The sequence below is a fragment of the Quercus suber genome, unplaced genomic scaffold, assembly GCF_002906115.3.
Source record: "Quercus suber isolate HL8 unplaced genomic scaffold, Cork oak 2.0 scaffold_247, whole genome shotgun sequence".
Lineage (NCBI taxonomy): Eukaryota > Viridiplantae > Streptophyta > Magnoliopsida > Fagales > Fagaceae > Quercus > Quercus suber.
The window spans coordinates 787354-802024 of record NW_027069703.1 but is presented as its reverse complement, the minus strand read 5'-3'; the positions used below and the strand labels follow the sequence as shown (position 1 = coordinate 802024).

The 14671-nt window shown below is 31.8% G+C and overlaps 1 protein-coding gene across 1 annotated transcript; it reads left to right on the top strand.

Annotated features, from left to right (window-relative positions):
• Nucleotides 1-4791: 4791 nt before the first annotated feature.
• LOC111996861 (RNA exonuclease 4) lies at nt 4792-7277 on the top strand. The gene is made up of 7 exons (XM_024028901.2): nt 4792-4998; nt 5239-5390; nt 5478-5608; nt 5762-5982; nt 6101-6307; nt 6663-6743; nt 6853-7277. Exons 1-7 carry the CDS (start codon nt 4964-4966, stop codon nt 7094-7096), a joined length of 1071 nt encoding a protein of 356 aa, XP_023884669.1. The 5' UTR covers nt 4792-4963; the 3' UTR covers nt 7097-7277.
• The last annotated feature ends 7394 nt before the right edge of the window (nt 7278-14671 follow it).

The window sequence follows — 14671 nt, the reverse complement described above, 5'->3', positions numbered from 1 at the left end:
GAGTTGATTTTGTTTTGGATTGATTTTGAGTTGGGTTTGAAATGGGTTTTGTTGATTGTGTTGATTGTGGTGGTAGACCGGTGATAGACCGGGTTTGAAATGAGTTGATTTCGATTTTGTTGATTTTGTTGGGTGGTGCTGTGTTTGTAGCAGAACGGTGAGGGAAGAGCAGAGAGATGAGATGAGAGGAGAGGAATGAGGCGCACGGACTGAGGACTAAGGACAGATTGAAGGGTAATTTGGTAATTGCTAATATTCTCTAACGGATATATGATGAACGCGCATGGGACTTTTGCAAAATGGGCCGAAGTGGAGCTTTCAGTGAATGCGCGTTTCTTCACAAATATAAAACGCAACTTTTGACAAAAAGTTACGTTTTGGGCTTCACCAAATGCACATTTAGGCCTGACTTTTTTCAAAAAGCGCGTTTTGGGCTCAAAACGTGGAAACAAACGGGCACTTAAATAGAAGCCTAGAGCTGCTGTGAAAAATCCAGTTCGATTTAAAGAGATTGTGGTGGAAGTCAAGGAAATGGGATTCAATCATTTGAAGTTTTCTTTTGTTCATACTGTTTCTGCAATGGTGAGAATGAATAAATCCACATTGGAGAGGAAGGTCAACCTTTATAAGAAGTGGGATTTGTCTTAGCAAGAGATTCTTGCAGCATTCAGAAAGTGGCCCTGGCAGGACGACGTTGTTCCTCTAATTGGATTTCACTCTCTTTTTTTTTTTTTTTTTTTTTTTAAATTAATTTTTTTTTCCAAATATTAAATATTAACTAAGGTCCAAAATGACGTTGTTTTGGTAAGTTAACGGCAGAAACTAACAGCACATTAATGGAGGATTCAATTGGGAAAAAAAAAAATGAAACTTAGAGGACTCAAATAACAAAATCTAAACTTATAGGACTGAAATGAAAAATTGTAAAACTTAGAGGGTAAATTTTGCATTTTGACCTAAAAATTATTGTGAAAAGAGTTGCGTAGGAATATTATTGTACATGCAATCTTTGGTTGGAGCTGCATCGTTTATCTTAAATTGCTAAAATTAGTGTGTGTGTGTATATATATATATATATATATATTTTTTTTAATAAAAAATTTAGGGTGGGGGGCCATCGCACCCCCCCAGTCAATATATGCCTCCGTCCCTGCCTATGTGGTCTAATGTAACCGATAAGAGGCCCAAAGCCACACGCTCATACACACACAGCAATCTTTCTAGTTTCTAGTATGGATACAACTTTCATGCATTAACAAAAGCATTTTCTATCCCTTGCCTTTTGGTTTGACATTCGAAATAGCTAGAGACGTAAATGTGAGTGGTGACATTGGCACCATGCATGTTTGTGGACCAGAATCATCAACAAAATGTTCTCTTCTATGCATCTTTTCTTTTGGGTATTCCTCAAAGCATGAACAATGAATATCGAATCTGTTGGGGGTCCTTCATAGTCAAAAGAAAGTCTTGCTGACATTCCCACGTTTGTAAAGTCAAACGGTGATCCACAGAGAGATAGAGAGAGAGAGATGGAGGAAGCAATGGTAAATACTAACTATGATGCTAGGGGACAAAAGAGATAGTGTCGATGATCATGCATGTTGAGAAATCTTATCTGCAGATCCATGGGGCGCCTTTGCCGAAAGTAAGCCAAGATTAACTAACCTCGATTTTCCATCAAATTATCTGAGCGTTTATCTTCAACTCCACTAGCTACAATCCATTAACACATCTTTTTAATTTTTTGTCATGTCAGTGAATAGGATAATACTTTTTTTTCTTGTCTACAGTAAAGCTAAAAGATAATTTAATTATTTAATTTGTAGGTTAAATTCAATTTATATCCCATATATTGAGAAATCTTATCTGCGGATCCATGGGGCGCCTTTGCCGAAAGTAAGCCAAGATTAATTAACCTTGATTTTTCATCAAATTATCTGAGCGTTTATCTTCAACTCCACTAGCTACAATCCATTAACACATCTTTTTAATTTTTTGTCATGTCAGTGAATAGGATAATACTTTTTTTCTTGTCTGCAGTAAAGCTAAAAGATAACTTAATTATTTAATTTGTAGGTTAAATTCAATTTATATCCCATATAATATTTTTTGGTAAAAATTACACTACTTGTAATAACTATACTTTACATCAATGTATTAGTATTTTGTCAATACCACCATTAAATCACATCTTTTTATATTTATTGTGAATATAAAATTTTGTATCAATTTATAATATAAAACTAATGAATCCAAGCATTTAATAAATTCAAAAAAACATTAAAAGAAAAAAAACTAAAGTTTTGAATAGTTTACTGAAAGATGGCTTTACCTCCTATCATTTTGTTATTTGAAGAGCATAATGAGTATGGAAAAACATATAATATTTTTTTGGATGTGTTTGATGAAATACTTAACCAATAAAATGGAATGAGTAATGCGTTATATATGACATTAATCAAAAGTCACAAAAAGTGACTACTTTACAGCATTGAGTTTAGAATCTAATTTAAGGTTTCTCTAATTTGAAAGATGCAAAGTAAAAGCGAGCTATAAGGTTCATCTCATTAATGATGTATCACACATCACATTTACTGGCTTTTGATGTGTGTGTTTGTGACTCATTTTACTAACAATTTTTGACAATTCTATGTTAATAGAAACGTGAAAATTCCACTGTCAAAAATTTTAGCTTGCATATCCAATGAATTACACTTTCTAATGCCAAAAATGGTGCATGTCTGTATGAAAACCCTAATGCCATTTTGGTGATAGAATGTTGATCTAAGCCTGAGGAAATCAACAAAAATAGGACTGCTAAATGCAAAGAATAGCAACTTGTATGTATAAGCATGCAATTATTAGATCTGACAAATTAAACCACAACTAATGTCCATGGGGTCTAGCCCCATTTTATTAACCCTAATGATGCCCAAATATTGCTAGACATCATAGCCAGAAAAGTAAAGAGTACCTCATTATCAGCTGAGATGTTTATATACCTTTCAAGTTCATTCTGGAAAATGAAACATAGAAAAAGAAAAGTTCTCCAATATGAATAGCATTGTTTATTCCATAATATGCAGTGGCAGTATATGTTAATGCAGTTATCAGAATTTGTCTCTAATAAAAATAAGCGAAAGGGAAATGTTCCATAGAACTTTCAATGCAGAAGTCATCTTTAATTGGCAGAGACCATAAAATGAAAAGTTATGCGCATCTTAGTTGCAGAGATCGAAAGAGAGAGAAATCAGGAAGCAAGAGAAATACTCTAGTTGAACCGTGGGCCCCAAGCAGTGGCGGCTCTAAGAATTTTGTCTAGGGTGTTTCTTAAGAAGCATAAATTACACAATCTTATTTCCTTTTAGCCTTTAGGTAATTAGGTTTGATTCAATGTTATTAATTTCGTTCTATTCTAGCCAAAACGGCCAGAAAATACTGTGCCGGTAAACAAATTAGAACAGTAACCCACCCTATTCCACTTTGAAAAAATTTTGGGTCATTCTGGTTTATTTTGGGATGTTTCGGTAAATACCAGCCAAAATTCAAGATTTGGCCGACATGAAGTTTGTACTTAAAAAAAATAAAATTATTCTTAAAACCAAAACAAATTTGCATTCTGTATACCGAAAAACCTCAAAAGGGAAAAAAAAAATAAAAAGAAAAGAAATGAGTAAAGGTACCTGTATAGCTAAAAAACAAAATTGTATTGAGAAATTTGAAACTCAAAACTTGAGAAGAGATACTACCACATTGGTATTAGTAGAAGACACAGAAGTTACGAACAAGGAGGAAGGCAAAACATAGATGTAAAAGTGTAGATGAAGATGTAATAAAATTTAAAACATAGATGTAAAAGTGTCTGGGAACGCTTATTTTGCTAAAACTGAAATTTTTTTACTGAAAATATTGTAAGTAAAGGTAAAAGTTAGCTGAAATAGTATAATGGGTTCATGAATAGTACTAAAAAGTGCAATATGCCCATGAATAGTAGTAAAAATAAGTTAAATAGTAAAATAAGCTAGCTAAAAATAATTTACCTAAACACACACGAAGCATGCGTTTGGATTGAAATGAAAAATTAAAATTATTTTACTATTCAGCTTATTTTTGCTACTATTTATGGGTTCTACTGCACTTTTTGGTACTATTTATGGGCCCTAGTATACTATTTCAACTAATTTTTACCTTTATCTACAGTACTTTTAGCAATAAATTTTCAGTTTCAGTAAAATAAGTGGTATCCAAACAGACTCGAAGTGTAGAAATTGAGGAGACAGAAGATGTGTGTGGTTAAAAATAAACAAGAAAAATAAATTAAAAATGAGAAGTAATATATGTCTAGTGAGGAAAAATAATAATAAAAAATAATAAAATGTTGTAAATTGTATTATCTTGGGCAGTGTGCTTAGTCAAGGAATCAAGCCACTGCCCAGCCTTTAGTAGTTTTATTATAATTTTTTTCTTTTTTAGATTTTAGTTCAATTTTTTTTTTTGAGTTTTTCCTTTTTGCTTGAAAACCCCCCCAATATATTGTTAATTTGCTCAAATTATGAACCAAAATTTAATTTTATTGACATAAAAAATATTCAGGGTGGGCCAAATTTTTTTTAAAGGTAAATAAATATAAAATTTTAAATTATATATATATATATATATATAAATTTCTAGGTCGGGACCACCCTGGTCATGAGGTGGCGCCGCCACTGGCCCCCAGCATTTGGATAACTACGAATGTTCATTGTTAGGATGATAACACAAGGCCTTCTATAGACTATAGAGTAAGAAAACTCCAAAACTTAGTCAACATAAATTGCCTTGAGGAATAATTCTGACACTCAAGTTGGAGGCAGTTTTCTTCCCTCTACTAATATAAATACCCTTCCTTCCCAACCTTCTTCCTCAAGAACTCCTCTCAATCTTCTTCTCTTTAGTAGATATATACAAAAAATTTGCTACTATCATGGACTACAGATATGAGTCATCAGAAACTCTCAGGTTCTTTCTTTATATATGACACACACACACACTACATAGTTTAGCTTGATTTGAGATTTTTTTTTTCCTTGCAATAAGTGAAAAAGAGGATTCGAACACAGATTCTCCTCCATTGAAAAAGTGCAATATCACTAAACTACAAGACTTTTGGTTGGCTTGATTTGAGATTAGTTTCAAAGATTTCACATCAAATATTTAAATGCGTGATCCTAGTACTAACTTGATGACTATTGAAAACAGGAACAAGTGTGTAGCATGCTTCAAACAATTCAACAAAATGGAGCACCTAGTGGAGCACATGAGGACCTCGTATCATTCAGTTCATGAACCTATCTGTGGAATTTGTAAGAAACATTGCAGATCATTTGAATCTCTGAGAGAACATCTTATAGGTAATTTCAATTTATCTAGCTAAGAGTAAGTTCCAAAATCATGATTCTATTATGGATAAATTTTGAGACATACTTTGCATCTTTCAGGACCATTGCCAAAACAAGAATGCAAAAATATATTCAACATCCGAGGATGCAAATTCTGCTTAGCTATCCTTGATAGCCCTAATGCTCGCTGGATTCACCAAGAAAGATGCCAATTCTCGAGCATAAATTCTGTATAATACTAACCCTCAACTAGAAATCATAAGTTCTTCTCTCCGTGTCTATTTTTTACTAATCATAGATCAGGCTTTTCTCCAATTTTTTTTTCTTGATGCATAGCGTACCTTTGAAAACATATGATCATTTCTTGCTATTCCTTGTTATAGGGCCTACTTGCTCGCTTTGCAAACTTGGGAATTCGCGACAATTTGACTGTTGATAATGGTAGAACTAGAGGGCCACAAGTAGTTGCACTGGCTTGCAAAATGGTTGGTGGTGGCAGCGATGGCTCCCTTGATCTTTGTGCAAGGGTCTGCCTGATTGATGAATCTGAAAACATCATTTTCCACACTTATGTCAAGCCACCAATTCCTGTCACGAACTATAGGTGGGATACATATATATAAGTCCACTGTCTACATAAAGTTTTGGTTGATTTTGAACTATATAAGAGTATAAGAGTGATGCAATATTGAATTAACCTATTTTTTGTTTGGAACTTAAAGGTATGAAACAACAGGCATTCGACCAGAATACTTAAGGGATGCAATGCCACTTAGGCAAGTGCAGAGGAAGATTCAAGACTTCCTTTGCAATGGAGAACCAATGTGGAAAATTCGACCCAAAGGTGGAAAAGCCAGGATTCTTGTGGGTCATGGTTTGGATCATGACCTTGACCGTTTGCAGGTTGAATATCCAGCAATTATGATGAGGTACTATCTCCAACGAATCTTTAAAATACCAAAAAAGAAAAGAAAAAAAGAATGAAGGTTGATTATTGAGTTGACGAACTTTAAGTTAAAGACATCATGCATTGGATTGTATCTTTTGTAATGATTATTTGCAAAAGCAGTACAAAATGCTCTATATACAATAGTGATAAGATTGCCTAAAAAATTAACAATTAAAAATGTCACTTGGACCACTTAAGATGTTGAATTCAGGTCAGGCATCTTTGTGACGCTCTGGTCTCTTCAATTATAAGAGATGATTTGAATTTATAACAGCAACCCATGATGAGAAATGTATTATATTTCAAAAATGTAAATTGAATATATGTGACTACAGGGATACTGCTAAATACCCTCCATTGATGAAAACAAGCAAGCTCAGCAACTCACTCAAGTATCTAACACAAGCATATCTTGGGCAAGTACCTCTAATATCAATTTTGTTAACCCTTTTTCTTTTGTGTGAATTATCAAAAATATGGACATTTTATGAGTATAGTGATGTTAGCTCTATTATATATATACAGGTACGACATTCAAACTGGCATACAAGACCCTTATGAGGATTGTGTGGCAACACTGAGGCTTTTTATGAGAATGAGATCCCAAGTTCATAAAATAGAGGACTATCCACTGGCTTCTGACCCACAGAACCGAAATAACTTTGCATCGTGGAGGCAAAATGAGCTTGAAAGGATGTCCCCAGAACAATTGTTGGAAATCTCAAGGTCAGATTACTACTGTTGGTGCTTGGACTCAAGGGATATGTAGTGCATGAATGCATTATGACTAGCTAGAAATAACAATAAAGTGGGAATATGTTATTTCCAAAAGATGTTATACTTACTTGTACTATGTAAACCAAAGTTATGCTATATGCATGCAGCAGCTTAAATGAATACTTTATAATTTATATGGAAGTCAATGATCAAATATGAATCCTTTATAAATAGTTGAGACATTTACTTTGTTTTCTATTTAGTCTTTAAATAAAATTTTCCTTTAATTTGTAGTATTATGAAATAGAGAGATTTTAATCTCGATTGGCATCTATCTTTAACTCAAATCATGCAAACCTTAAAAGGAAGTGATCATCCATGTGTGTTGAAAATTGATCAGATGGGTTAGGACCCGATGCAAGGTCTCCACAAGCCCTAAATAGAGAGAATTACTTATTGGAAGTTGGTCTCTATTTTTTATTTAATGTGTGTTTTCTCTATAAATATTTAACAAGAACATGTTGGATGATTATCATTCTCTCTCCTTCTCCATCTTTCTCATGCAAAAGATTACTTCTCTAGTTTCCATCTTGCATCTTAGTTTTTGAACTATAGAAAAATACAGTGTTTTGGTATATCTATGGTGATTGATTCATATAGGGAGTGTAAAACAACCCATATCCATCCGCTTCTACTTTCATATTCAAATTTGTTTAAATAAGGCATGTTAATGTACTTTTCATAAATTTCATTTTGTGGTATTAAAGCTAAAATTAAGTTTTGTTTTCCTCCATAGAAGTATGTAAGAAAATAAATCCTTGATATGTTTTTTTAAAGTAGTTTTATACATGGAAATATTGTTATTTTTGGATTTCTAGCTGTTGGCGTCAATGAGTTTGTGATGGTCCACGATTATCTAAAAGAACCCTCTCATGATGAGGATTCGAACAAAGTCCAAATCTTGCATGATTTGATTAGGTATATTGTGAGATGTTGCATTTGTATTTTGGGTTAAAAATGATTGCCAAAATTTTATAGTCTTAGAAATCACTTATTAATTATATTTGATTCTACTCACAACCCAAACGTGTATAATTCCATGAGATGTTACAATAATCTAAGATTGGTGGGGTGAAAAGACTAGAAAATGAGGTTTATGTAGGATGTAAAGTGGTCTCCACAATTCTCTAATTTTTTAACCAAAAAAAACCTAACCAAGATTGTAGATGACCTTTTAAGAACCATGCCTACGCTCATTTAAGAGAGTACTGTGATTCACCAAAGAGTATCATCGCCACGTGGCTAGCCCGTCTAGGGTTGTGGGTTTTTGAAAATTTTAGTATAAAATTTTTGTTATTTTCAAAAACTAAATAATTTTCACAAAATTAATTAATTTTACATTAAATTTTAAGAAAAGAAGGGTGAGGGTGCATGGAACCTACTAAAATTAATATTGTTGCATGTAAAATTAATCTTTACTGCCTTTTTTATTTTATTTTAATGGAGGTGTCATAAATTGCCCGCATTGGTTTGATTTTTTTTTTCTTTGACGGAAAACTTGCGCGAAATTCATTCAACAAAATTGATTTTTGGAAACATAAATAAAAAAAAAATTGGAATTTTCTAGCAATGCTCAATTAGTAAGACAGAGCAAAGTTCACTTCTTAGTCAATTAGATTTTTTGTTTTATAAACACATAAAATGATATATATAAAACACATAAAATGATATATTATTAACATGTTTCATGTTTTGAATAAGATGTTTTTACTCACATGATTTTTATTTAAATAACATAAAGAGTAAACATATTTTATTTTACATGACTGAAATTAATCTCTGTAAATTCCTGATGAAATTGTGTGTTTTTTTTTTTTTTTTTTTAAATTTTTTATATAATGTTGATAAGTGACGTATGTTAGTATAGAATGTAAAATGAGTTTAGATGTTTTATTTCCTCGTTATATTTCGTGCACATAGGTGAATTATAAATGCTACTTAGGAGATGATTCTTAGCCTAAGATTGTTTTGTGAGATTTTCAAACTTGAAGTTTAAATGTGAATTTGTATTGCCATCTAATTTGGCTATAGCAATAAAATGGAATATGTGTATGCCTACATTGAATCATTCAATTAATAGATGAGGTTTGACTTAATTGAATTATTCATAGGTGAATCTATTCAATTTGAATGGTGTCCAGAAGCATCACAATCAATCAATCATTCAATTAATACTATTAATACTATTTTCATGTATGTTTTAATAAGTATTATTGTTTACTAAAAAAAAATAAAAAATTCAATCATCAATTTATCTATATTATTATAAAAAGTGGATTTTCAAATTGGATGATGCACATAGCGATGATACATGTCCGTTTTTCCAAACCTACCATGATGACATGTCATCTCTTCTAAAAACTAACAAAGAGATTCTATTAAAAATTATCATCCATTCACTATTATTTTCTTTTATTTTCTTCTAAATTTTATTACTATATATATATATATATATAAATTTATCCCATTTTTAAAAATTATCATCCATTCACTATTATTTTCTTTTATTTTCTTCTAAATTTTATTACTATATATATATATATATATAAATTTATCCCATTTGAATTTCATCAAAATTTTACATATAATTGTTATGTAATGAATTTAAAAAAAAATTACATGGTCAATATATTATTCTAATTCAAATATAAAATTAGAAAATTCTTACATAATATTACTTAAATATCCACTTACCTCCTTTAAATTGTCCAAAATTCCCTAAGTTTAACGGTTTTATTCTTCTCAATTAAAAAAAAAAAAAAAAAAGTTTTAACGGTTTTACAAAGTGGGTATTTTTTTCCTCTTAAATGATTGTAGTACTACTCAATTATTAATGTATTATTATTAAGAGACCTATCATTTTAGGTTTTTTTTTTTTTTTAATACAAGATAGAATTTCTACTCTAACCTAATCTAAGTATATATATGTGTGAAATTCCCTTCTGAAAACTTGAACCCTGGCCCTTTTCCCCCATATCTCACAAGCACTTATACTTATGGAGTGACTATCGTACCAAGGGTATGCAGTGGTGACTTATCATTTTACTTAAAGTAACTTGAAATGCATGTTGTTATTTATTTATGTTGAGTAGCCTTAAAAACAAATTCTAAAATGTGCTGAATATGTATAATGTAGTTTATTTTTTTTATTTTTTTTAAAGAATATTAAGTATTTTAACATATACACACAGAGAAGAAGGTATTAAAAAAACTGACAATAGTGTATATTTAAAAGGGCTTATGTGTAATGTAGTAGAGTAATTGAATTATGAGTACTTGGAAATATGTCCATGGATCCAAACATATGGTGTTAATTATTATGGTAACATAATTTGAATTTAATATTGTTATTAGTGATTAATGTTTTTTTTTTTTGAGAGAGTTTCAACCTATGATGTCCACTCCTGAACTGACAATAGTGTATATTTAAAAGGGCTTATGTGTAATCTAGTAGAGTAATTGAATTATGAGTACTTGGAAATATGTCCATGGATCCAAACATATGGTGTTAATTATTATGGTAACATAATTTGAATTTAATATTGTTATTAGTGATTAATGTATTTTTTTTTAGAGAGTTTCAACCTATGGTGTCCACTCCTGATGATAACTCTTTTATTATCAGATTAAAACACAAATCAGTTTTTTGATATAGGCAGGGATTGAACCCTAGATCTCTTATACAACCATCAGATACTTTACCAGTTGAGCAGACTAGAACCCACTAGTGATTAATGTATTTATGTTTCTAAAAACAATGTATTGATACAAAAAGACTGCCATTAATTTTTATAATGGATCCTTGATTTTTCAATTACTAATTTAATGCACATTCATAAATATATTTTGTTTCCTACTTTTAATTACCAAAAAAAAAAAAAAAAGATGGGTGGGTTGCCAAAAACAAGTAGAGGAAATATATTTTTTTCCTCTCTCTTCATTCCACCATAAAATTTTGATTTTGAAATCTTTATATTTATATTTAAATTAATCTTTATATTCATTTAGTTTTTTTTTATTTATTATTATTTGTTACGATGATCGCTGGGATTGTCACAAACAAATTCAACTGTTTCAACATTGCTAATTTATTTCTAGACCAAGCTATTTCAATACCTAACTGTTTATAGATTTCAATTTTAAAAATCTGTTGTTTGCTCTTTTCTTTTTCCCTTTGTTTTACATTTTTTGTACTTTTAAATTCATGCAATAAGGAGGACGAGAAGAATATGGAGACAATGCTATAGCTATAATTGGTTTAGCTCTTTCAAACCTTTGTAACTTTCTTTGTTGCTTATTAAGTTTTTATTGTTCTCGACTGGTTGCAATATTATATTTGATTTTTTTTATTCTTAGGGTTTAGATTAAATTCATATTGATGATTTTTTTTTTTCAAGGATCTGTCTTTCATTTATAAATTTCAAAATGATTTTGTAGTTTGATTTTGATCCAGGGAGATTTATACATTGGCATTTGTGGTCACGATATGAATGAAATGGTGTTGAGTTTGGACTACTGATTAAGGTAAAACTCATCCATGTTCTTCCTTTTTCTTATTCATTTTCTGTCTTTTTGTGCCCATGAGAGCCCAGGGTTATTTCAAATGATAGTGATCTTTCTTATAATTTTATGTTTATTGGTTTTGCTATATGTGACGTGATCCTTCTTGACCCATTTGCCTTTCGGCTTGTTTCAGTAATGATTTGGGGCAAAATTCTCCTAAACCTGTTTACCGAAACTTAAGAAACTTTTAAGTCCTAAAATTAAGGTTGTTTTGCCATGTAGAAAGAAAAAAAAAAAAAAAAAAAAAAAAAAAAAAAAATTCCACGCGTGTAAGCTCTCCCATTCTCTTGGTGCCAAATAAAAGCACGAGTTGACACTTCCTCCGGCTAGCTTCTCCCTAGGGTGGCTCCACCTGGGCTCTGATTGTAATATGTAATTTTCTATGCATGAAATAATAATATCAAGATCTTTGTTTGTTTGTTTTGTTTTCTCTTTTTTTTTTTACTGCCAAATCTGCCATATACTTTTTTTTAAACTTACTAATAAACGAATACTTAGAACTTAGAACACTTACCTGGTGCGCCGGCCAGCACCCTAATCCTTTCCCACAGACGGCGCCAATTGTGGGGACCCAGTTTGGATTGACCCTGAGTGATGGGTTTTCAGCCCAATAAGCCCAAACAATACATTTATAGAGAGTGGGGTGAAAGGTTTAGGTGCTGGCCGTCGATCACCAAGCATGAACTTTCTTATAAAGAAGAAAAATGCTAAGAGTTTCTTTTCCAATGGGGGGATGCTCCTCGGCCTGTGGCCGAGGAGGCCTTATTGTTCTCTCTTCGTTTTCTGGTTTTTTCCCCCCCTTCTTTACTTTACTGGCTTTTCTTTTATAGTTTTTATCTTCCTATCCCCTCCTTCCATCTGTTGATCATCTATTTGCCTTTTTTTCTGGCCGTCCGTCCCATCAGAGGCCTTATCGGTACTCAAGTGATTCACTCTGATCAACGTTATCCTGTCAAGGGGTTACCTCCCCATTAATGCGGCGAAGGGGGTTAGTTGAATGCATTAAATGTGAGAGTGACAGCTTACTTTGGGGTTAGTCTCTCCTCAAAATTACCTTCGTCAGGCCGAGGACAAGGTGGTCCTCGGTGTGGATTGGGAAGGAAAGGCTTTCCCTCACCTTAGCCCTGAATAGCCTGTGCTCATCGGCCTGGGCCTTGGGCTTGCTACATGATGGACCGAGACTATCAGGCCCATGGGCCCCACAGTTACTTTTTATGATAAACTCATTACTAACAAATTTTATAACAATTATGCTATAATATATGTACAGTATACTCTGAAACCATCTCACATAAAATATTACAATATTATCAATGCATCGCAATTTACTAGTTGATTTTATTAAGGGAGAAAAGGCCCCATATCTTCTTAATGATCAAAAAAATTTGGAAACCTGAACTCATAACACGGTAGAGCCTTTTGAGGGTATCATCCAAAAACATTGGTGTTACAAGGAACTCTATGAGAATTATTTCAATAAGGTTCTATATGTGTGCTTTACTCTATTGAGTTGTATGAACAAGATCTTACCCGGTTACTGAAGAGTATGGGGTAAACTAAGGAAGGATGGCAACCAAGTGTATATGGGGCAGGTGTGGTCACAACGGTGGAGGGGAGTTACAACAATGGATGTGAATTACAACATAATGAGAGAAATAATATCTAAGGTTAAAGAGATAATAGGAAGGAGAAAGGGGGAGATGCAGCGAAGTGGTGGTGACCGTTGATGACGAGGTGCAATGATGAGGTGGAGTGAGCCGGGTTTGAGAGTGAGAGAGAGAAAGAGGGAGAGACGACAGTGGAAGAGTTTGGGTCTAATAGGGTTTGAGAAAAATGAAGGTATATATACTAATCCTAGGTATATATATATTAGTGACGGTGAGGTGCAATGACGAGGAGAATGGAGGTTGAGAGTGAGAAAAAGAGGGAAGGAGAAGACGATGAGAAAGTATAGGTCTGATAAGGTTTAAGAAAAATGAAGGTATATATACCTAGGATCAGGGTTATATATATATATATACACCTAGGATTAAGGTTTTATTTTATATTAGAGTGAGGAGTAAAATAGTAATTAACAAAAACATATAATATATATATATATATATATTAAATGGCGATTTAATACATATTTAAATATATGTTAAATCGACATTTATTATTCAGTTCCTCTAATTTTTTTTTATAATATTTAAATATATTAAACATCCAAGATGAATGCGTAAATTTAATTGGTTAATATATTTAATATTATCAAAAAAAAAAATTAAAAGATCAAAGTAATTTAAAAAGTAGTGATGTGGCCGATGATTTGGTCTAACTCGGTCCATTTGGTCCAATTCCATTAAGTTTGGTCTTATTTGGTCTATTTCGGTCTATTCGGTTCAGTTCTGTCCAGTTCAATCTACTTTGGTCCATTCCATTCAATTCATTTCAATTCACTTACCTAGAGATGGGAAAAGACTGGTTTGAATTGAGAGTAATTATCTAAAAATTTGAATTTATTAAAAACTATATGACAAAAAGTAATATTATTACTTTTAATTGTTTGATTTAATGATTTGTGGAATAATATTTCTTTATATTCTCCCCCCCCCCCCCGGTTGATATTAGTATTTTAGTTTTTGAATGAATTAACAATTTTAGTATTTTCAAATGATATAATTTTAATTTGAAGAATAATTTCTATATCTTAGATAAAAATTAGGAGATTGCTATTATTATAGTTCTCTTAAAATTTTAAATCATTCACTTGAGGACATGAAAGCTTTTTTCTATTGACATATGAAGCTCATCTTGCAATGATCATATATATTATCATACATGCACTCAAAATTATTAATATGACAAAACAAAGCCACATGAAACAAGCTATATATGTTAATGGCTCTGTTGTGTCGTTAGAAGAAATATCAAACTTTTTACTAAACAAAAATTATATATATATACACACACACACTTCAACAACAACAAATTGTAACTATCCCAATCATCGCATGGATCTATG